At 42.6% G+C, this 23,211-nt stretch overlaps 1 protein-coding gene, 1 long non-coding RNA gene and 1 pseudogene across 2 annotated transcripts; 1 reads left to right on the top strand and 2 right to left on the bottom strand.

The window, feature by feature from the left end:
* The first annotated feature begins 1,939 nt into the window (after positions 1–1,939).
* Positions 1,940–2,053, top strand: LOC125289007 (annotated as a pseudogene).
* Positions 2,054–4,760: 2,707 nt separating this feature from the next.
* LOC125288767 lies at positions 4,761–6,509 on the bottom strand. The gene is made up of 3 exons (XR_007192529.1): positions 6,432–6,509; positions 4,899–5,238; positions 4,761–4,777 (listed from the first exon to the last, which is right to left on the bottom strand). It is a non-coding gene; the product is annotated as an uncharacterized LOC125288767 (long non-coding RNA).
* Positions 6,510–7,697: 1,188 nt separating this feature from the next.
* Positions 7,698–11,007, bottom strand: LOC125288665 (unconventional myosin-Vb). The gene is made up of 3 exons (XM_048235208.1): positions 10,959–11,007; positions 9,415–9,765; positions 7,698–9,293 (listed from the first exon to the last, which is right to left on the bottom strand). Exons 2-3 carry the CDS (start codon positions 9,758–9,760, stop codon positions 8,770–8,772), a joined length of 870 nt encoding a protein of 289 aa, XP_048091165.1. The 5' UTR covers positions 9,761–9,765; positions 10,959–11,007; the 3' UTR covers positions 7,698–8,769.
* Between the last annotated feature and the right edge of the window lie 12,204 nt (positions 11,008–23,211).

Below are 23,211 nucleotides of genomic sequence, written 5' to 3'. Positions count from 1 at the left end.
ATCCAGCCAAACTTTGTCTTCTGGGCAGCTCTGGTCTCGGATGTGTCAGCCCCAAGACACCGGCCAAACAGGGTGTAGCCCCACCTAGATTCGTACTTTTTCACAAAGTTGACAGTAGTCTTGTCATGCTCGAGAACTGCCAGCAGTAGCAATCTTCTGCCTGAGATCAGCTGGCACTAGGTGGTGGTCACTGTTGTCTGCCAGTTGTAGAAGCAGCAAAGCCCATGCCTACACTTCCTCTATTCCTGGCAGATGCAGATGTCCCTGGGTCATCAGCACATCCTGCAGAGCAGGACTGTCCTCCTCCACCTGTTCTGCTTGTGTAGGGATGGCATGTTTCCTACAGATGCTGTCAATAGGATCCTCGTCTGACTCGGTAGACATGTCAACACCCTCATCTGCCATCTCCTCTTCACTTTGTCCAGTCGATTCGTCTTCTTCACGGGACTGCTCTTCTTCAGCTACAAATATGCAATTGTACAAATCACAGATGTGTCCGGGCAGTTGCAACAACCACTTGTAGATTCATTCATACACAGATATGCCAATAACATGCACGGTTTCTTTATTTCATAAAATGAAAAGTTAACTTTATACCATGTTGGCTGTAATTTGCTAGAATTATGCAAGAAAACTGTAGGGATATCCTTGCTTCATATGTATGTATATTGTTTAAGTGTGTGATTAAGTTTTTTACCTTTCTTGGCATAGTAATCCCCTGCAGTGAAGCTGGTTGACTGGCACATGGCGTACTCAACACCAAGGAGCTCTGGGTCCTTGTATTCATCAGGGTAGGGCATAGGAGCAGCGAAGTTGGGCTCTGGAACATGATCGTTGCCGAAGAGCACCTCAGCTTGCTGATTGATGCGCTGGATCTGCCGTGCATCCATACATGACATCTGCCGACCCTGACCACCCGCAACCCAGAGTGATTCCATGCGGCTGTTCCACTGCACAGCAAATGCAATCAGGTACACCTGACAGAGCACACGACCATTTTATGTATCATTGTATATGCTTTGCAGAGATGACGTACTAAAGCTATGAAATAAAATGCATTATTGATAGAATTTTCTTTATATTAAAGTGGGTTTTTTTAATTACTCACTTGGAATGCCGTAATTCCACATCTTTCTGAAGGAATGTCATTCATTGTACATGTGTGCGTGCAACCCCTCCAAGGAGTCACTGCCTCGCCAGCACCTGCCCAACGCCATTGAGCACCACCACCTTCACAGTAACTTACAGTTGTATGCCAGTGGGATCCTGTAAAACACAACGAATTGCAAGCTCCTTATTTATTCTGGTGTCTATTTAAATATGGCCATATTATTTTAGATGGCTTTGCAATGACACATGACTACTACAACCCACCTGCATACAGTTACCATACAACCATACAGAATCCATTTTGAAGACACACACACATCCCGTGAGATGTAATAAAAGCCTATCACTGCACATATTAGCTTGATAGTGGTGTACTCATTAACACAGCTTAAAAATCAGGTGTTGTGTTGACACATCTAAAGCATATTTAGACCTCGAATTATTTCGACTCCACACTGTAGTAACAACATCTACAAAGTCTAAACATGCTAGCCAGATGAGGGCTTAAATACATTTTAGAGACCCTGCAGCCCTCGTAAAAGTAGTAACTAAAAACAGGCCATTCATTCATCACTTTGTTTATAGCATGCAAATCGCGGTTGACATGTTTACACTTCTAAAGCATATTTACACATCGAATTTCAACTCCACACTGTTGTAACACCATCTCTATGGTCTTAAGAAGTGAGCTAGAGTGCCTGATCACGTTTTTAAAGTATTTCCAGTGATCGTCAGGTCATTACAGTGGCGATACCAGGTGCTGTAAGCGTTTTGCTTGTGTAGGCAGAGCGGTTGAGGTTGATGAACGTGTCCGAGTGGTTGAGTAATCGCTTACGGCCATACCACGCTGAGCACGCCCGCTCTCGTCTGATCTCGGAAGCTAAGCAGCGTCGGGCCTGGTTAGTACTTGGATGGGAGACCTCCTGGGAATGGGCCATGACCCCCCCAAGTCCCTATCCTCGATCCTGGGATGAGCACGATCCTGGTACTGCAAGATGCGGTGGACGAGTGGGTAAAGCACTTGTTTCCCATTCATAAGATCACAGGTTCGAGCCCCAGTTCAGCTATTTGAAACTCATAGATTGAAATCTCTGTGAAAGATGTATAATCCCTTAAACTGCTTGAGTGAATAATTGTAGTTTAAAGGTGCAAACCCCTTTGCTGAAATGCAGTTAGTTTCAGGGAAGTATAATACAAGTAAGTATTCTTCATCTTTTTGGACCCTTGATTTCAGGTAAACTTTTAATTTCAGGTAAGTATCGCACCCCAGTTAGTTTCAGGGAAGTATAATAATGGGTAAGTATTCTTATTCATCTTTTTGGACCCTTGATTTCAGGTAAACTTTTAATTTCAGGTAAGCATTGCACTCCAGTTAGTTTCAGGGAAGTATAATACAGGTAAGTATTCTTATTTATCTTTTTGGACCCTTAATTTCAGGTAAAGTTTTAATTTAAGGTAAGCATTGCACTCCAACATAGGTACATGTTATAAAAGTTATCCAAGTGGATTTTTTTTAGTATGTAAAGCAGTTTATAACTGGTAAGTATTCTTTGATTAAGCTATCGCAACACATGAATGAAAAATTACCCTTTTATATACAGCGAGTATGAAACACTTAAAAATGGAATTATTATGTTAACACCAGGTAACAAGCAGAGCCATTTTCAAATGCAATGAAAATATTTTATTGACACCACAGGAATGAAACGTGAAATCAAACATGACGTGACGAATCCCAAATGCTTGATGCAAAAGGTAATTTCAGGTAGTAACAGATATGTATGAATGAAACATGAATGAACATTTTGTATGAAACACATGAATTACACTAAAACATGTATGTAAAAAACAACACACAAATAAGTTAAATAAATATACATTATAAACATTTAAAACGTTTTTAAACAATTTCACATTATTTACATCATTGTGTGTGTGTGTTAGTGAGTGTGTGTGTGTCAGCGTGTATGTGTCTGTCAGTATGTGTGTGTGTGTGTCAGCGTGTATGTGTCTGTCAGTGTGTGTGTGTGTGTGTCAGTGTGTGTGACAGTCATTGCAACCCACAACAGGTTTAGAGGGTGGTTCTCCTCTTCTCCAGTTCCCCATCCACCACAGTTTTAAAGTGTTCATAGCTGGTGTATGTTACACCTTCGAAGCCAGGTGTGGTGGACATATTGGTGGAGGGACAAAAGGTGAAGATTTTCTGGCTGCTTCCAGCCACCTTGTCTTTGGAAGGGGTGTATTTCTTCTGCTGCCCCCCCACACTGCGGCACCTTGCAAGCCCCACATGGCTTATTGGACTTGTTGGGCATAACAGGTTTCACTGCGGGAGGACAGGGTGGGAGGACAGGGAGGAAGACTGGGTTGGCAGATGGCAGCAACCTCACTGATGGAGCCTGTGGTTGGGTTGGCAGCACCAGGGAGGACAGGTGCTTTTTGCCACGGCAGATGGCACGTAGGATGCAGTGGCAGGCTTGGGCTGGATACAGCGGTTTGAAGGCCCTGGTTGACAGTCTGGCTGTGGGTCTTCAAAGTCCAACCTGTAAATATAAAAGAAAAAAAACACACAAGCACAATACTGTGAGTATCATATACAATAATACAGTGTCATACAGTACAGCTCCCAGTGTGCTGTGTGCTCATTGGGAAAAGATATATATAAAAAACTTAATAGCAATACAAATCTGATAAAATCTTTTATAATAAATGAGACTCTTTAGTGGTGAGAACCTTATAAGTATGGGTGTGCATTAACATTTTACTCTACACAAAAAAATAAATGGTTGAAGGCTTACCTCCGCTTTTGGTTGGCCATGGTGAGGCTCCTGGTAGCAAGGTCTATTCACGGCAGAGAGGGGCATCAGGCATTGGTTGGCCTGACAGAACATTCCGATGAGTCTTCACTCTTGGCCTGACCGTTGCCCTGAAGTTGGCCATCTTCTCCTCCCTCCTGAAAAAGTTGCTGATGGACTTGACGTTTATGTTGGGCAGCGGGATGGCGAGGCTTTCCATGACCGGGTCGTCCCTCACTCTGTCGGCAATCCTCTTGTACTGGCCTTTGATGGATGAGGTCAGCTTGCTGGGAGACGAGTGGAATTTGCTGCAGGTGGGATGGTGCTGCAGCATCTTAATCAGGAGGTACAGAAGACGGCTCTCCTCGGTCACCCGCGCTGCTTGGGGTACCTCATCCAGCCAAACTTGGTCTTCTGGGCTGCGCTGGTCTCTGGCGTGTCGGCTCCGAGGCAATGACCAAAGAGGGTGTAGCCCCACCTGGACTCGTACTTCTTGACGAAGTTGGCGCCGGACCGGTCGTGGTCGTGGAGAGCAGCAGCAGCCGTGGCAATTTGCTGCCTCAGCACGGCGGGCACGAGGTCGTGGTGGTCGCTGTCGTCTGCCAGCTGGAGGAGAAGCGACGCAAGGGCCTCCACTTCCTCTATCCCTGGCAGATGGAGATGGCGTTGGCTGGCCAGGACATCCTGCAAAGCGGGGTCATCCTCTTCCTCCACCTGCTCTGCCTGAGTGAGGACGACATGCTTCTCACAGACGTGGTCTATGGGGTCCTCCTCCGACATGCCTCCGACACCCTCGTCAGCCTGCTCGTCCTCCTCTTCCTCGCCACTCTCCTCAGCAGCAGACTCCCCTTCCCCTCCCTCCTCCTCCTCCTCAGCTGAAAAACATTACATTGTGTTAAGTTACATTGTGATTAGTAGTGATGAGTACAAGGTCAGCAGACAGTTAGCGGGCAGGTGATTTTAGTATATATTGTTGTGTGATGAAAAATGCTGTACCTTTCTGCGCGTAGTAGTGCCTTGCAGTGAATGCAGTGGACTGGCACATGCCATACTCCACGCCAAGCAGCTCCTCCTCGTCTGGATGGTTGTAGTCGTCAGGGTATGGCAGAGGAGCAGCGAAGTTAGGTTCAAAGACGTGCTCCTTACCAAAGAGCAGCTCCGCCTGCCGATTCATTCGCTGAATCCTCGCAGCTCGTCTGGCGACCACGACCTCCGTCGACGCGAAGGGACTCCATCCTGGCGTCGTGAAGCTTCATGTGGCGTTTAAGGTTGGACTTCAGAGTAAACCTCTTGTTGCACACCTCACACTCATAGCTATCATGGCTCTCCATTCTTTCTGGTAATGTAAACACAGGTAATAGGGATCAGTGATGACTGTTCATTTAACTTTCCAACAAGTAACTGTAACAAAACTTTTAAACATGGCTCATTTGCAGTTAGTAGTCATCATATAAATAAGGTCAAAGCAAGAGAGCCATGTTATTTATTTAAACTGGATGACAGTATTTACACACACATCCCGTGAGACGTAATAAAAGCCTATCACTGCACATATTAGTTTGATAGTGGTGTACTCATTAACACAGCTTAAAAATCAGGTGTTGTGTTTACACATCCAAAGCATATTTAGACCTCAAATTTCGACTCCACACTGTAGTAACAACATCTACAAAGTCTAAACATGCTAGCCAGATGATCAGATGAGGGCTTAAATAAATTTTAGAGACCCTGCAGCCCTCGTAAAAGTAGTAAGCAAAAACAGCCCATTCATTCATCACTTTGTTGTTAGCATGCAAATCGCGGTTGACATGTTTACACTTCTAAAGCATATTTACACATCGAATTGCAACTCCACATTGTTGTAACACCATCTCCATAGTCTTAAGAAGTGGGCTAGAGTGTTCGATCACGTTTTTAATGTATTTACAGAGATCGTCAGGTCATTACAGTGGCGATTGGTACTTCATTCATTTTCAATGCATTCATGCCAATCGCAGTTGGCATGTTTACACTTCTAAAGCATACTTACACGTCGAATTTCAACTCCAAACTGTTGTAATACCATATCCATGGTCTTAAGAAGTGAGCTAGAGTGTCCGATCACGATTTAAAAGTATTTCCAGAGATCGTCAGATCATTACACTGGCGATTGGTAGAAGCTAGCTCAATCATTCATTTCAATGCATTTAGCTAGCATGCTAATCCGGGTCGATATTCTAACAAATCTAAAGCATATTTCAGCTTTACATTTCAAATCCACACAGTAGTAATACATTCTTCAAGGTCCCAACATGTAAAATCAATAGTCTGATCGGTTTTCAACGATATGAGAGAGATCGAACCTAGCTATTTTAATGTAAACAAGCGGTGCTAGCCCTAGTTAGCTACTAGCCAATTGGTGTCTGAAAATGAGTGTCAGTACGGTAGCTAACTAGATTATCATGTCAAACCTCAGGCAAATTCAGGCAAATTATCCAAAAATACATAGAGTTTCAGTCATTACTTATCAAATAATTACACCAAACTTACCTGAGAATACAAATATTAGTCTGTCAAATCTGTCAAACGGCCGACTGCATTAACAAAAGATGGCCGCCAGAATTTTTCTAACACAGCTCAGTCTCGAATGACGATTCCACAACAGAGGTCTCTGATTGGCTGATCGCTGCTCAGCTCTCCTCAACAGGGCTCAATGATTGGCTTGTCGTTCCTCAACTTTGCACAACAGGGCTCAACCATTGGTCCGTTGAGCAGGCTTTAGGGACTTGGGAGAGAATTCGCCTGGGAATGGGCCATGACCCCCCCAAGTCCCTATCCTCGATCCTGGGATGAGCACGATCCTGGGCCACCTGCTGGACGATCCTGGTACTGCAAGATGCGGTGGACGAGTGGGTAAAGCACTTGTTTCCCATTCATAAGATCACAGGTTCGAGCCCCAGTTCAGCTATTTGAAACTCATAGATTGAAATCTCTGTGAAAGATGTATAATCCCTTAAACTGCTTGAGTGAATAATTGTAGTTTAAAGGTGCAAACCCCTTTGCCGAAATGCAGTTAGTTTCAGGGAAGTATAATACGGGTAAGTATTCTTATTCATCTTTTTGGACCCTTGATTTCAGGTAAACTTTTAATTTCAGGTAAGCATTGCACTCCAGTTAGTTTCAGGGAAGTATAATACAGGTAAGTATTCTTATTTATCTTTTTGGACCCTTAATTTCAGGTAAAGTTTTAATTTAAGGTAAGCATTGCACTCCAACATAGGTACATGTTATAAAAGTTATCCAAGTGGATTTTTTTAGTATGTAAAGCAGTTTATAACTGGTAAGTATTCTTTGATTAAGCTATCGCAACACATGAATGAAAAATTACCCTTTTATATACAGCGAGTATGAAACACTTAAAAATGGAATTATTATGTTAACACCAGGTAACAAGCAGAGCCATTTTCAAATGCAATGAAAATATTTTATTGACACCACAGGAATGAAACGTGAAATCAAACATGACGTGACGAATCCCAAATGCTTGATGCAAAAGGTAATTTCAGGTAGTAACAGATATGTATGAATGAAACATGAATGAACATTTTGTATGAAACACATGAATTACACTAAAACATGTATGTAAAAAACAACACACAAATAAGTTAAATAAATATACATTATAAACATTTAAAACGTTTTTAAACAATTTCACATTATTTACATCATTGTGTGTGTGTGTGTGTGTGTGTGTGTGTGTGTGTGTGTCAGCGTGTATGTGTCTGTCAGTATGTGTGTGTGTGTGTCAGCGTGTATGTGTCTGTCAGTGTGTGTGTGTGTCAGCGTGTATGTGTCGGTCAGTATGTGTGTGTGTGTGTGACAGTCATTGCAACCCACAACAGGTTTAGAGGGTGGTTCTCCTCTTCTCCAGTTCCCCATCCACCACAGTTTTAAAGTGTTCATAGCTGGTGTATGTTACACCTTCGAAGCCAGGTGTGGTGGACATATTGGCGGAGGGACAAAAGGTGAAGATTTTCTGGCTGCTTCCAGCCACCTTGTCTTTCGAAGGGGTGTATTTCTTCCGCTGCCCCCCACACTGCGGCACCTTGCAAGCCCCACATGGCTTATTGGACTTGTTGGGCATAACAGGTTTCACTGCGGGAGGACAGGGTGGGAGGACAGGGAGGAAGACTGGGTTGGCAGATGGCAGCAACCTCACTGATGGAGCCTGTGGTTGGGTTGGCAGCACCAGGAGGACAGGTGCTTTTGCCACGGCAGATGGCACGTAGGATGCAGTGGCAGGCTTGGGCTGGATACAGCGGTTTGAAGGCCCTGGTTGACAGTCTGGCTGTGGGTCTTCAAAGTCCAACCTGTAAATATAAAAGAAAAAAAAACACACAAGCACAATTTTGTGAGTATCATATACAATAATACAGTGTCATACAGTACAGCTCCCAGTGTGCTGTGTGCTCATTGGGAAAAGATATATATAAAAAACTTAATAGCAATACAAATCTGATAAAATCTTTTATAATAAATGAGACTCTTTAGTGGTGAGAACCTTATAAGTATGGGTGTGCATTAACATTTTACTCTACACAAAAAAATAAGTTGGCATTGGTTGGCCTGACAGAACATTCCGATGAGTCTTCACTCTTGGCCTGACCGTTGCCCTGAAGTTGGCCATCTTCTCCTCCCTCCTGAAAAAGTTGCTGATGGACTTGACGTTTATGTTGGGCAGCGGGATGGCGAGGCTGCCCATGACCGGGTCGTCCCTCACTCTGTCGGCAATCCTCTTGTACTGGCCTTTGATGGATGAGGTCAGCTTGCTGGGAGACGAGTGGAATTTGCTGCAGGTGGGATGGTGCTGCAGCATCTTAATCAGGAGCTACAGAAGACGGCTCTCCTCGGTCACCTGCGCTGCTTGGGGGTACCTCATCCAGCCAAACTTGGTCTTCTGGGCTGCGCTGGTCTCTGGCGTGTCGGCTCCGAGGCAATGACCAAAGAGGGTGTAGCCCCACCTGGACTCGTACTTCTTGACGAAGTTGGCGCCGGACCGGTCGTGGAGAGCAGCAGCAGCCGTGGCAATTTGCTGCCTCAGCACGGCGGGCACGAGGTGGTGGTGGTCGCTGTCGTCTGCCAGCTGGAGGAGAAGCGACGCAAGGGCCTCCACTTCCTCTATCCCTGGCAGATGGAGATGGCGTTGGCTGGCCAGGACATCCTGCAAAGCGGGGTCATCCTCTTCCTCCACCTGCTCTGCCTGAGTGAGGACGACATGCTTCTCACAGACGTGGTCTATGGGGTCCTCCTCCGACATGCCTCCGACACCCTCGTCAGCCTGCTCGTCCTCCTCTTCCTCGCCACTCTCCTCAGCAGCAGACTCCCCTTTCCCCTCCTCCTCCTCCTCCTCAGCTGAAAAACATTACATTGTGTTAAGTTACATTGTGATTAGTAGTGATGAGTACAAGGTCAGCAGACAGTTAGCGGGCAGGTGATTTTAGTATATATTGTTGTGTGATGAAAAATGCTGTACCTTTCTGCGCGTAGTAGTGCCTTGCAGTGAATGCAGTGGACTGGCACATGCCATACTCCACGCCAAGCAGCTCCTCCTCGTCTGGATGGTTGTAGTCGTCAGGGTATGGCAGAGGAGCAGCGAAGTTAGGTTCAAAGACGTGCTCCTTGCCAAAGAGCAGCTCCGCCTGCCGATTCATTCGCTGAATCCTCGCAGCGTCCACGCAGCTCGTCTGGCGACCACGACCTCCGTCGACGCGAAGGGACTCCATCCTGGTGTCGTGAAGCTTCATGTGGCGTGTAAGGTTGGACTTCAGAGTAAACCTCTTGTTGCACACCTCACACTCATAGCTATCATGGCTCTCCATTCTTTCTGGTAATGTAAACACAGGTAATAGGGATCAGTGATGACTGTTCATTTAACTTTCCAACAAGTGACTGTAACAAAACTTTTAAACATGGCTCATTTGCAATTAGTAGTCATCATATAAATAAGGTCAAAGCAAGAGAGCCATGTTATTTATTTAAACTGGATGACAGTATTTACACACACATCCCGTGAGATGTAATAAAAGCCTATCACTGCACATATTAGTTTGATAGTGGTGTACTCATTAACACAGCTTAAAAATCAGGTGTTGTGTTTACACATCCAAAGCATATTTAGACCTCAAATTTCGACTCCACACTGTAGTAACAACATCTACAAAGTCTAAACATGCTAGCCAGATGATCAGATGAGGGCTTAAATACATTTTAGAGACCCTGCAGCCCTCGTAAAAGTAGTAAGCAAAAACAGCCCATTCATTCATCACTTTGTTGTTAGCATGCAAATCGCGGTTGACATGTTTACACTTCTAAAGCATATTTACACATCGAATTGCAACTCCACATTGTTGTAACACCATCTCCATAGTCTTAAGAAGTGGGCTAGAGTGTTCGATCACGTTTTTAATGTATTTACAGAGATCGTCAGGTCATTACAGTGGCGATTGGTACTTCATTCATTTTCAATGCATTCATGCCAATCGCAGTTGGCATGTTTACACTTCTAAAGCATACTTACACGTCGAATTTCAACTCCAAACTGTTGTAACACCATATCCATGGTCTTAAGAAGTGAGCTAGAGTGTCCGATCACGATTTAAAAGTATTTCCAGAGATCGTCAGATCATTACACTGGCGATTGGTAGAAGCTAGCTCAATCATTCATTTCAATGCATTTAGCTAGCATGCTAATCACGGTCGATATTCTAACAAATCTAAAGCATATTTCAGCTTTACATTTCAAATCCACACAGTAGTAATACATTCTTCAAGGTCCCAACATGTAAAATCAATAGTCTGATCGGATTTTCAACGCATATGAGAGAGATCGAACCTAGCTATTTTAATGTAAACAAGCGGTGCTAGCCTAGTTAGCTACTAGCCAATTGGTGTCTGAAAATGAGTGTCAGTACGGCACTAACTAGATTATCATGTCAAACCTCAGGCAAATTCAGGCAAATTATCCAAAAATACATAGAGTTTCAGTCATTACTTATCAAATAATTACACCAAACTTACCTGAGAATAAAAATATTAGTCTGTCAAATCTGTCAAACGGCCGACTGCATTAACAAAAGATGGCCGCCAGAATTTTTCTAACACAGCTCAGTCTCGAATGACGATTCCACAACAGAGGTCTCTGATTGGCTGATCGCTGCTCAGCTCTCCTCAACAGGGCTCAATGATTGGCTTGTCATTCCTCAACTTTGCACAACGTCCGTTGAGCAGGCTTTAGGGACTTGGGAGAGAATTCGCCTGGGAATACCAGGTGCTGTAAGCGTTTTGCTTGTGCAGGCAGAGCGGTTGAGGTTGATGAACCTGTCTGAGTGGTTGAGTAATCGCTTACCGCCATACCACGCTGAACACGCCCACTTTTCTGTTTGTTGGTGGCTGCAGTGGAGGGAGGAAGGCTCCCTCGAGTTTTCGTTGTTTTCGTTTTTTTCTTATTTTTTTTGAAAGTTTTAGTTTTTTTTTCATAGGTTAGTTTTTTTTCTAAATTTATATTTTGGGTTTTGGAAGCAAACCCGACAGTTGATCTGTCTGGGGGAGCTTTTAATCCTCATAAAAATGGACAGTCTACATGGTAAACGACACGGACCGGCAACCGATAAACAAATGGATTTACACGTTAAGAGAGGATTTAAAGTTACAAAGAAAACGGGAACGGATTTAACAACAACGAAAACGAACGGTGGACTAAAGAAAGCTGATATACGGACTGACAAAAAGGTAACGAACAAAGGACTTGATACAGAAGATATGAGAAGGCAAGCCGATTCAAATATTTCTGACAAGGAAGGGAGAATGGTGGATATAAATGAGCCGACTGATAACTTAAGCAAACGGGAATTAACCCTTTAGGCGCCAGAGGTTTTTTTCCGAAACGATCAATTTTGACATCTTCATTTCAAAAGGCTATATCTTAAAAGTGATAAGAGATAGAGACTTTCTGTAAATTAGAGAAATATTAAGGATGACCCAAAGTTTATGTAGAGATTAAATGTTTATATCTAATTTGCATATTATGACGTCATATGGTGGCGGCCATCTTGGATTATAGAATTTTCATGAAAAGTTGCATGTTTGAATGATAAAATGCACCACTTCTTCCCCCCCAAAATGTCCCTCACCTTCTGTATGCTATATTGCACAATACTGAATGCTCAGGTAAATAGTAAGTTGTGAACAAACTGTGTAAATCATTACTAATAAATGGCAGAAACAAACCAAATGCATGTAGCGGTAGACTGGCCTTTTGCTGTAGAGATTTTCCATTTACTACATACAGTAGGCACTCTGATTCCATGTATGGGGCACATATATATTATTCAGATGACACACATACACAAGTAGACAAGACCTGTTTAGTTCAAAAGCTCATTTGCCACGGCAAGGCACAGATCAGGAGTGAGATGACGAGACAAGACAAGAGACAATGTTAGTATATTTTTTGTTTTTGTTTTTGTTGATGTTTTTTTGTTATTTTTCTTAGCTGACAAAGACACACACATCACAAGGACATGAACACACAAAAAGGAACATATAGTGTATGTCCTAAATGATCAGGGAAATAGATAGCAAATCAACAGTGTAAATCATTACTAATAAATGGCTGACATTTTTTTTTTTATGCAGCAGGCCTTTTGCTGTAGAGATAATGACTCCCTATCCCTATCCATACAGGGCCGGCATTCCCATCATCTTGTGATAGACTATGCATTACCTAATGTGTGTGTGTGGGAGAGGGAGAGAGCGTGTCACCACCTCCACCATGCGAGCAGCATGGCCAGATCTGCCTCGCGCGCGCCGAGTGGAGAGAATTTGCGCAGCTCTGACTAGGCCTACTGTCATTCTCATTGCGACTCCCCACACTGCCACTCACGTTTCCCCTAACTGTCCTATGAGCGCCGACCTCGTCTAACATACCCAGTGGCATTAGACAAAGGCTCCACCACGTTACCGTCGCCGCGATTGTGGAGAGGCACACGTTCAGAAGACAGAAGCTAGCGCTATGGATATTAGGCTACCTCCAGCCTCGTTCGCCACACCACTAACACCCTGCTAACTTCCCGATGAACACTCCGAACCCGTGAAACATTATTCCCACCAGTGACATTGGGCAAACGATTCAACGTTTGTGCTTGGTGTAAGCTAAACTATGGAGTAAACTCTCACTTTGTCCAGCTGCATCATTGCAAGGCAGGGACGCATCTGAAGCCTCGCTAAACGAATCACCGTCATTTTCTGAAGGCAGATATTCCCCATTTCAGAATCAGGGTCCGCGAATAGAAGACCCAACACTTAATTTCAGGTAAACTTTTTTGATGCCATTAGACGATAATCTAATGCAAATACTCGCTGACGTTGACAATATCGCTCTGATAAAGTAGCTCACACTCACACTAGCTCCGGTATTGCACGCACTGATTCACTGCAGCTGTAGCGTGAAAGTTTTGTTTAAAGCATGACTTTTTTTCGACTCAGGGATGACGTATGACATGTCTGCCATCTAGTGGAGTGGAAGTCGAACGAAATATGACACCCTATTTGACTAAATCGGCCGTTTTATTCAGTACCGCATTCAGTGGCGCCTAGAGGGTTAAAAGAAAGAGAACAAAACAACGATGATGGATTAAACATGAGAAAATGAGAACGGTGGAATAATGAAGGACAAAAATCTAAATGAAAAGACGAATGCTGAAGAGAATTCATATGCAAATGGAGCGGAGGAACCAAAAGAACAACGGAGAAAGAGAAATGATGGAAAACAGAAGAATGCAAAAGAACACGTATATCTAAGAGAACTAACGGTCATTATAGAAACGGAGAATATATTGGACATGAACGTAATGAAGCTCATTAAAGTAATCGAGAAGGAGGTGGGAGTTGCGAAACTTTTAGCTCTTACTCCTTTAGGCAATAAACAGTTTGAAGCCATATTTGAATCGTTGGACTGTTTGGATATTTTAGAAGAGGGATTTTTTTATGAAGGAAAGTGGGTGGGAGTTAAAAGACTGTTAAAATCGGAGATCATGGTATCGTTTCTCCATCTGAGAGGTGCTGGACAAATTAGCCAAGTGGGGAGTAGAAGCCATCCTCCCGCTGAGATCTAAGATTCTACCCGGCACGGCAATATCGGATGGTACAGCTTTATCAAGGTGAAATTCCGAAAGAAGTGGCCTCTTTGCCATACAGTGCGAAGTTCGACACGCATCGGGGCCAAGATACTGTCGGGTTATTCACGATAAGCAAATCAAAATCTGTAGACAATGTATGGGGCCAGGGCATGTGTTCAGAAACTGCCCTGAGTTTACTTGTCGAGAGTGCCTGCAACAGGGACATTACGCGACGAGTGCACAGCTCTCAAATGCCCCGACTGCGCCGCGCGGACATTAGATGCACGCGCCGCACGCCGGAGAATGAGGATGACGGGAAGAGGCGAGAGTGTGGCGGCAGCGGAGGCAAGGCTCTACCAGGATGAGGAGGATGAGGGCTCTACCACTGCTGCCTATGGGCAGCCCAAGCACCGAGGGGAGGAGGACATCCCTTGCGCCCAGCCTCAGAGAGAGCCGGCACCCTCCCCATTGTCGGAGAACTTAGACCTCAACTTTGAGGCGCTTGATGGGGAGTGAGGATGCCGGGCCGCAACTCAGAGACAGAGGAGGCTGAATCGCGAGGGAAGGGGCAGTTGGAGGAACATGAAGACATGGATACCGATTTAAGCCAGAAAGAAGACAGGAAAAGATTAAGAGACGCTGAAGAAGAGGGTGGGTTTTTATCTAAGTTATTATCTTTTAAACAACCCCGAGTAAAACAAAAGCAGACGCAGTTGAACATAAAAGGGGTTTTAGAGGACCAGGAAAAGAGGAGAAAAAGAAATTGCATGTGCAGCTTAGGAGGAGAGGAGAAAGAAAATACTTAAATGATGGGTTTTAATTATGTATTGTTTTTATTTCTATTTATTTTTTTAATGGGCTGGGATTTTATTTCCATTAATATGAGAGGGGGTGTAAATCCAACAAAATTAGAGAAACTAATAAAGGTGACTGAAAAAAATCAAATTATTTTATTACAAGAAACAAATTGGACTAATGATATTGGAGAGGGTTTTAGGAAAAGATGGGATGGTGAAGTGTTCTACAATGTTAGCAGAAAGCAAGGCAGAGGTTTAGCTGTTTTAATTAAAAAAGAAACATGTGGGGCAGTGAATGAAATATATAGTGACAATGAGGGGAAGATTTTAACTTTACAAATTGAAAAAGAAAATGAAAAAGTTACTATATGTAATATACATGCACCAAATGAAGAATTGGAAAAAGAAGAGTTTTTTAAAAGGTTGAATGTTTTAATTGAAGGGTGGGAAAATGTTGTTATGGGTGATTTTAATACTGTGCTGAAAAGGGAGGACATAAATGAACAAATGGTTTATAGAACTGATAAAGGGAGAAGAGAGTTGGAGAACCTAATGATAAAACATAACCTGCAAGATGTCTGGAGAGCAAGAAACAAAGATGTTAGAAAATATAGTAGAATGCAAATTGTAATGGATAAAATCAAACAAAGTAGAATAGATATGTGTTTAGTGAAAAATGAATGGGAGGGGGAGGTGAAAAAAGTGTTCTATAAGAAATGCTATTTTAGTGATCATGATTTTATGGAATTGCAACTGGATTTTAATAAAGTGGAAAGAGGGCCTGGAGTTTGGATTTTAAATACAGAGGTTTTAAATAATAACATGTATAAAATGGAGGTGCAGGAACTTAAGTAGTCCTTATCATGAACTATCTGTCAAAAATAAGCCCCGCCCCTGAAATGTAATAAATCACGTCATAACCACGCCTCATTTTTATGCAAATTAGCCATGTGGTTGTTTGTTATTGTTATTGTTTTGTGAGTCATGTGACAGTCATGTGACTGGTGTCAAACCCCTGGGCAGCCATATTGGATGTAAAGTCATGTGACAGTCATGTGTCTGTTGTCAAACAATGCCACGCCCCCCTTGGCATCCATATTGGATGTAGAGTCATGTGACAGACATGTGACTGATGTCAAACCCCTGGGTGGCCATATTGGCCCCAAACCCATATGTGTGTTTTGTTGTTATTATTATGTGTTATGTGATAAACTTTGTATGAAATGTATAGGAGTGTTAATAGCTGGAAATAAACTTATAGTATGCTACTAGCATAGCCAATAACCTGTTTAGCATGTTGTTAGTGGTTTTGGTTGAAAAATGTGTTAGCTAGACGCTACGCATTGTGATGTAACCTTTATAACTGAAATCATGGAGGTCTTAGGTGACGAAAATACTTTGTAGGGGTGGTGTTTTGTCCGGGCATGTCTCTGAGTGTATTGTTTGAGACCCCTTTCATGTGGGGGGTCTGCCTACCACTTACGTACACTAGTGCTGATAACATTGTAAAAGTATGGTTTGTCAGAGTTTCTGGTTGGTTTATGTTCGAATCTAAAAATGTATTTCACTCGCATATTTATTCTTCTATTTTTATTTTGTAGCGCCATCCCATGATCTAGCTGGTCACTGTGTTATCAGCCCGAAACATCTGGTCTCTTGTGCTGACTAAAACGATTTGGGCGGTTTTTCGAGGGGGATCTGAATTAGATGCTGCGACAAGCAGTAAATCTACATCTGGTACAGAACCAGGCCCGAGTGGGGTCGGAGAATCGGGGAGAATTCCCGGTGGGCAGCTTCACTTTTGGGCGGTCGAGGGAAAAATATTGGCATTTGTCACGTTAATCTATCTTCTCTTAAAGTTGGCTACACGTTAGCATTCTATGCCTAACACCGCAGCCTCTGCATGCGTTGTTCTCCCTCCCAAGAAGAGTTAATTGGTTGGGTCCATATAGCCCGTCTTTCCTAAAAAGTTTTCTCAGATACCAGCCGGGCCGGACCTACCGTAGTGATAAGCGCCAGGGAGGATGGATGGTAGAAAGATGCCATGAGGGACTGAAAAGGCCAGGTAAAAAAAGGCGAAAAGTATTGGAGGGAAATGCTGCCAAATGTGCCATGCTTCCAATTTTTTGAAGAGGACAGACATAAGTGGCAACTGGTAAAGAGAGATAGCCATGATTATAACATCGTAATTGGGCTAATAACCTACTGAACGTTGTAGCGTTGTCAACCTATTCACAAGTAATATAATGAATTAAAATATTAGCATTTTGGTATCATCCAATATGGCTATTCATAGACTTTGCAAATATTGATAACAAAACTCAAGCTTGATCTGTGTATGCAGTAGCCTATAGGCCTAAAAACAAAAGTAGCCTGAGCAGCAGATCAGCCAGTCCCCCGCAATGATGAGCCCAAAATGAACTATGACTATAGGGACAAGTAGAAAGGATAATTAACCATATGAATTAAAGTTATTTTATGTAAGAAAGAACAGTAGGCTATGACAGCAGTAGGCTGCATGATCAACCTATATGCCTTGTTTGCTCAGAAGTGGGTGTAGTAAAGGAGCAAATCACCAAACAACAACATGATAGCTGACCCATGCAGAAAAAAACATGTAAACAATACAGTAGTTCAATATGCCTCTTAGTGGAATTGTGGGATACATTTCAAATGCTTTATTTCTTCCTTCCTGTTTTTGTTAACTTATCAACCTATCCTTGTGGAATAGTGGAATATTAGCCTATAATAAAAACTACAGGATAGTAAGAGCTGAAATGATGCCTTTTTTTATCCAATTTCCACCACCACTAAAAAAAGGGGGCCGGTCTTGGGCCTGAAACTTCTGGGCTGAAAAGTGCCCCCACTCCGGCCCTGTACAGAACCCTTACCATCTTACGACCATGTCTATTGGAAGGATACTAAGAAGAGGCGTTATAGCGATTCTGAAGATCTAGCCATAACTGCAGAGGCCTGCTAAAGCGTTTTACTGGGGGTAACAGCGTGTGTGATACGGGGTAAGTTGATATTTCCCAATAGTTCATTCTTTCCCCTTTTGATAAAACAGCTGTTGTTCTGGTATGTTTATAACTGTGACACCCACTTTGGGGTAGAGTGTTGGTCTAAATCATTACAGGTGACCATTTGGAGATCTCTGTAATTTAATGTCTAGTTGTTTTCTTCTCCATACATGTATGCCTTCTAAGTGTAGCATGGTAGCATAATGTGTTTGCGGTCATTTCATTTGCAGAAAAAACAATACGATGACTTGATAGGTCTTGGAGACGCATCTATCAACAGGGGAATACACATTCAAAGGACTATCAAACTAATGTTAATACTCAATCAAAGGACATTAACCGTGTGGATTTATGGAGTGATACTATACTAAAAAACTGGATGTCAAACAATTTCCTCCAGTTGAATTCTGACAAAACAGAAGTCCTCATCATTGGATCCCAGCACATAGTGAAACAAATGATACCATCCTTAGGTCCCTTTCAATTTTTAGACTGTGTGTAAAACCTGTTGCAAAGAATCTTGGTGTTTGGTTTGACAATAATTTAAGCTTTGAGCGTCACATCACAAAGCTCATACAGTCTTGTTTCTATCACCTCAGAAATATTTCCAAGATTAGTTCCATCTTAACTTTTAAACACACTGAGACCATTATACATGCATTTATTTCTTCACGCCTGGATTACTGCAATAGTCTTTTTTCTTGTCTGAACCAAAAATCTATAAAGAGACTTAAAACTGTTCAGAATTCAGCTCCCCGGCTTCTTACTAAGACAAAGTACTAAGACATTTCTCCTGTTTTAGCCTCACTGCACTGGCTCCCAGTAAGCTTTAGAATTGATTTTATGATTCTTCTGATTACTTTTAAAGCTCTACATGGCCTGTCTCCCAACTACATATCTGATCTCCTAGTAACTTATACACCTGTGCGTACTTTAAGATCATCTGGTAGTGGTTTCCTAACTATTCCTAAAGTCAATCTCAAAACTAAAGGGGAGAGAGCATTTAGTGTCAGGGCACCTAGGCTCTGGAATGACCTGCCTGATGAAATCAGGTCAGCCAAGTCAGTATGCTCTTTTAAATCCCTCCTTAAAACTCATCTTTACAAGCAAGCCTTCCTTAGTTTTGTTTAAGTAATATACTTCATTTTGTGTTAAGTTTATTAAGTTTTATTTCAGTGTTAAGTTTTATTTCAGTAAGTTTTATTTCAGTGTCAAGTTTTATTTCAATGCAAGTTTATTTTCCTTTTTCAAATTTATGTTAAGTTCTAATTGAATTAGTATATATTATTTGATTGTTATATTATTATGTCTTATTTGCATTTTCATTTATGTTGATATTGTACAGCACTTTGTAACTTTGTTTTGAAAAGTGCTATATAAATAAAGATTATTATTATTATTATTATTATTATTATTATACAGAACTCGATTTTGACGACCTATCTGACGCGACTTTACTGGAGGCTGCGGATGCTGTCGATGTGAACTACATGAAAGGTCAGATTCGTTGAATGTTTCTGAACCGGGGGGCGGGGTGGCTGGGCCCTCTGCAGATTTAGCAGTGTGTGATGTAAACTCAGTTCGCTATAATTACACAGATGTAGAATCAACATTGGATAGTGTTGCGCTGAGACTAAATTATGCCAAATCTGAGGCTCGTAGAGCTACGGATGTAATAGGTCACACAGTGGCAGATCTGCTTATTGGTGCTGTGGAAACTCTGCAGAAGATTAGCCGGGATCATATAAAAAAATTTGAGGCTGTTATCGATGGCATACTGAAATGAAATGTTACTTTAATGATGATCTGAATGGGGTTTAACCTCGGTGTGATAGATTGTTTATAAGGTTCATGTTTATTTTTTCTTTGTTGTTGTTGTTTTTACGGCTATAATTGCGGAAGAGTAGTATACATGTGTAATATAGTTTAAATTTGTTGAGTAATCAGTGAGTAGCCATGCCCCCGCCAAATAAGCGTAATAGAAATGACAGTGGGTGCAATGATATTGAAACGCCTGATAAACGTACCAGAGATGATCAGACAGATTGTGTTAACACTATACATACATTGGCCGGTCAGCTTGGAAGGAAAATCGCTAGAGTTTTACAGAATCCTAACCCTGACAACCCTATTATCAAGAGCATGAAACAGAATTTGGATGCATATAACAGGAGCCTCTTAGTCTCCAATAATCCACAGTCAACCGCTAGTCAGACTTCAACACATGACTCTATTGACAATGACAATTCCGACATGCATTCAGCTGATGTTGTACATACACCAACCCTTTCAGATAATGCACAAGATGAGACCTTACTGCAGACAATCACTAGACAGAGTTCAGTAGATGACTACATTGACAATCCTGACATGCATGTAGCTTATGTTGTGGATGTAGCAAACTCCACAGACATCTCTCACATTCCAGATCCTGTAGACATCTCACACGTTCCAGCTCCTACAGCTATTTCACATATACCAGTTCGTACAATCGTTTTACAAGATGACCCCCCAGTATGTGTGGATGCGATACCTGGTAGTTCCGGATTGCAAACGGGGAGTGGTGTTGATGTTGTTCATGACAGGGTTCCTACAGCAAGCGTGGATGTGATACCTGGTAGTTACGGTGTGCAAACAGGGCGCTGTGCTGATGTTGTTCATGACATGAGTCCTACAGCTATTTCGGTATGATGAGCCCCCAGTAAGTGTAGAGGTGATGCCTAACAGATCTGATGAGCACCCCCATGGTGGCGGTAATGTTGATCATGACAGCTACCATGATTATGATTTAGATAGTGCTACCGTAGAAAGTTTAGTGAGAGATGGAGGTGTTGTTGGTGATTACACGGTTGTACCGCGTCGTCGCCATAACTCTTTAACGCTAAACAGAACAATGAATTTCAGGGGCTTGCGTGATACTGACATGGCCACATACGTAGAACACGTGTACGGTACATTGAATGATATTGTGATTTTGTCAAGGATATTAGGTGGTGCGAATGCTGTGATAGACATTGTGTTAAGGGGTGATGGTCTTACTGCCGATGTACATGCTAAATTGAGCCATGAAGATGGCTATGCTCTGGATCGGTTGATTGAGGCTATTGAAAAGGTGTTACAGAGTAACACGATGCTCTTGACCGATCAGAGTCAGGATCTCACAGTGTCTATAGCCCGCGATAGAATGGTGGTGGATAAAAAAGCTAAAGGAATTGGCTCATGATGAGGTTATCAAGAAGAAGAAAAAATGTATCTGTTCACACCAGTTAATGACTCAAACAATGCATGTTTAGCCATTTGTCTGGCTGATTATTTGTACCCTGACGCTACAGCCGATAGAAAACTCGAAATAAATCATTCTTGGATCATAGAAAAGGTAAATGTCTTGCAATGTTATTAATTTTTATGATTTTGGTAGCACTACACAAACTAAGCCCACAAGCTAGCAAACATGACACGAGCTAAAAGGACATCATCTCCAGGTGTTAGGTAAGGGTTTGTCCTTTGCTCAGCTCTCCGGGTCAGAGGGGGGGACCCAGGGTCAAGGGTTATGGTTAGGATTAGGGCTAGGGGTGGGCTTGGGGTAGGATATTGGTTGGGGGTAGGGGTGGGGGTTGGGGTTAGGGTTAGGGCAAGGGTCAGGTCAGGGTCATCCCCTCCCTCACCAGGAGCCAGGCAAGGTTGGGCACTGTCCATCACCCACACCCAACCACTCAGCAGGTCTACTGTAACCTTTGCCTTCCTATTAATTTCCCTGTCTGTAGGGAGGTTTCCCGGGTAACTGTCAATTTACAGTATTTACTTCTTGTACTCATCACATTAGTGGTGGGTTTGGGGTTACTGTTTGTTCTTGTGTGGTCAGTGCTGGCTTACTCCCGCCGCCTGCACTGGTGTGATTGGCGTTGGTGGGATTGGTGTTAGTTTTTCTATTTCTTTTTCCGCTTGGGTGAGTTGGAGGATTGTGGAGTCAGCGATGGAAGTCCAGGTTCCAGGATGAACTCAAGTAAGTCCCTAGCTGTTTGGTTATTCTCTGCAAGTGTACTCCATGTATTCTTTTTGTGTTCTATTTGGATTTTAACCCTTGGTTGTTTTGGTGCTTGCAGGTGCACTGGAGTAAGAGGAGGGTCAGTGGTGTTGGAAGGAGAGGAAAGTCCTCATCCAATGACCACTTTCGCCTGTTAGTCCCTCGCCTAAAGTTCCTCAGCCCGAGCAACAGTCTCCATTTTTAGTCTCTTTCCCAGATGTTTGGTTGCCCACCCTTTGCAATATTAAAGGCTGTATGCCCATCTCTCCCCATCAAAGACCCCAATTTTCTGAGTGTCTCTTGAATTTCAAGTTCATAATGTTCTTCCAAAAATGACTTGTGTTGTGTACATCCATTTTTTTTTGCATTGCCGGTAAAGTAATTCTTGCACTTTTTGCACTGGGGAGGCTGGTTTATGATTTCCGTGGAATTTTTTTCCAATCTTTGGAAGGATACAGGTGGGTTTTCATTTTTGTTTTCTATGTTTTTAGGTGATGTATCATCGTTATCAATTTTGCATTAGTTTGACTGTTTTTCTTAGCTCTGGACTGGTAGGTATGTATTTTTTTTTTATTGTCTTTAGGCATATAATTGTTTTCTCTGTTGTCTTTAGGTGATGCTTTTTTTGCCTTTTGGTCATATCGGTTATTGCTGAAACGGTCCGTGATTTCACTTTTTGGGAAGCCCCATCGTTTCCATGTCCACATCGGGTTAGGGTTTAGGGTTAGGGTTAGGTTTGAAAAAATGTTCTCACGAACTCATGGGTCCCAGACCGAAGTCCAGGACTCGGGTTGTTGTGCACTGTCCATCGCCCCTCTTCATCAGGGTCCCCCACACACACACAATGCCAAAATAAGGCCTTAGATTTTTAAGCAGGTTTGCTTGCTATCGGTTAGGGTTAGGATTTAGTTTAGATGAGGGTATAGGCTAGTCAAAATAGACTTTACGCCAATGTCATGCCATGAATATGGCTATGACGGTAAAAACATTCCCGATTAGGGTTAAGTTTAGGCAAAATAGCCTTAAGTTTAGGCAGAATAGCCTTTAGTATTTTCACGCCGTAACCACGGCTATGGGGAGTTCAAAAATTAGGGTTAGCAATTTCATGCCCTGGTTTTGCAACGCCGTTTCAATTTTTTTGTCTTCATCAGGCACAGGGGCATATTGCTCCTTCAGTGGTCAGGGACAGAATGAGGGCTTAGTGAGAAGCTCCTCCCATTTATAGACTTAAGGATAGCATAGTTTAGCTTTATTTGCTGTGGTTAGCTTTTTTGGTTTTTAGACTTAGAGATAGCATAGTTTAGCTTTAGTTTC

Source organism: Alosa alosa, chromosome 23 (genome assembly GCF_017589495.1).
Source record: "Alosa alosa isolate M-15738 ecotype Scorff River chromosome 23, AALO_Geno_1.1, whole genome shotgun sequence".
Classification (NCBI taxonomy): Eukaryota; Metazoa; Chordata; class Actinopteri; order Clupeiformes; family Clupeidae; genus Alosa; species Alosa alosa.
This window is presented reverse-complemented; position numbering and strand designations above follow the sequence as displayed.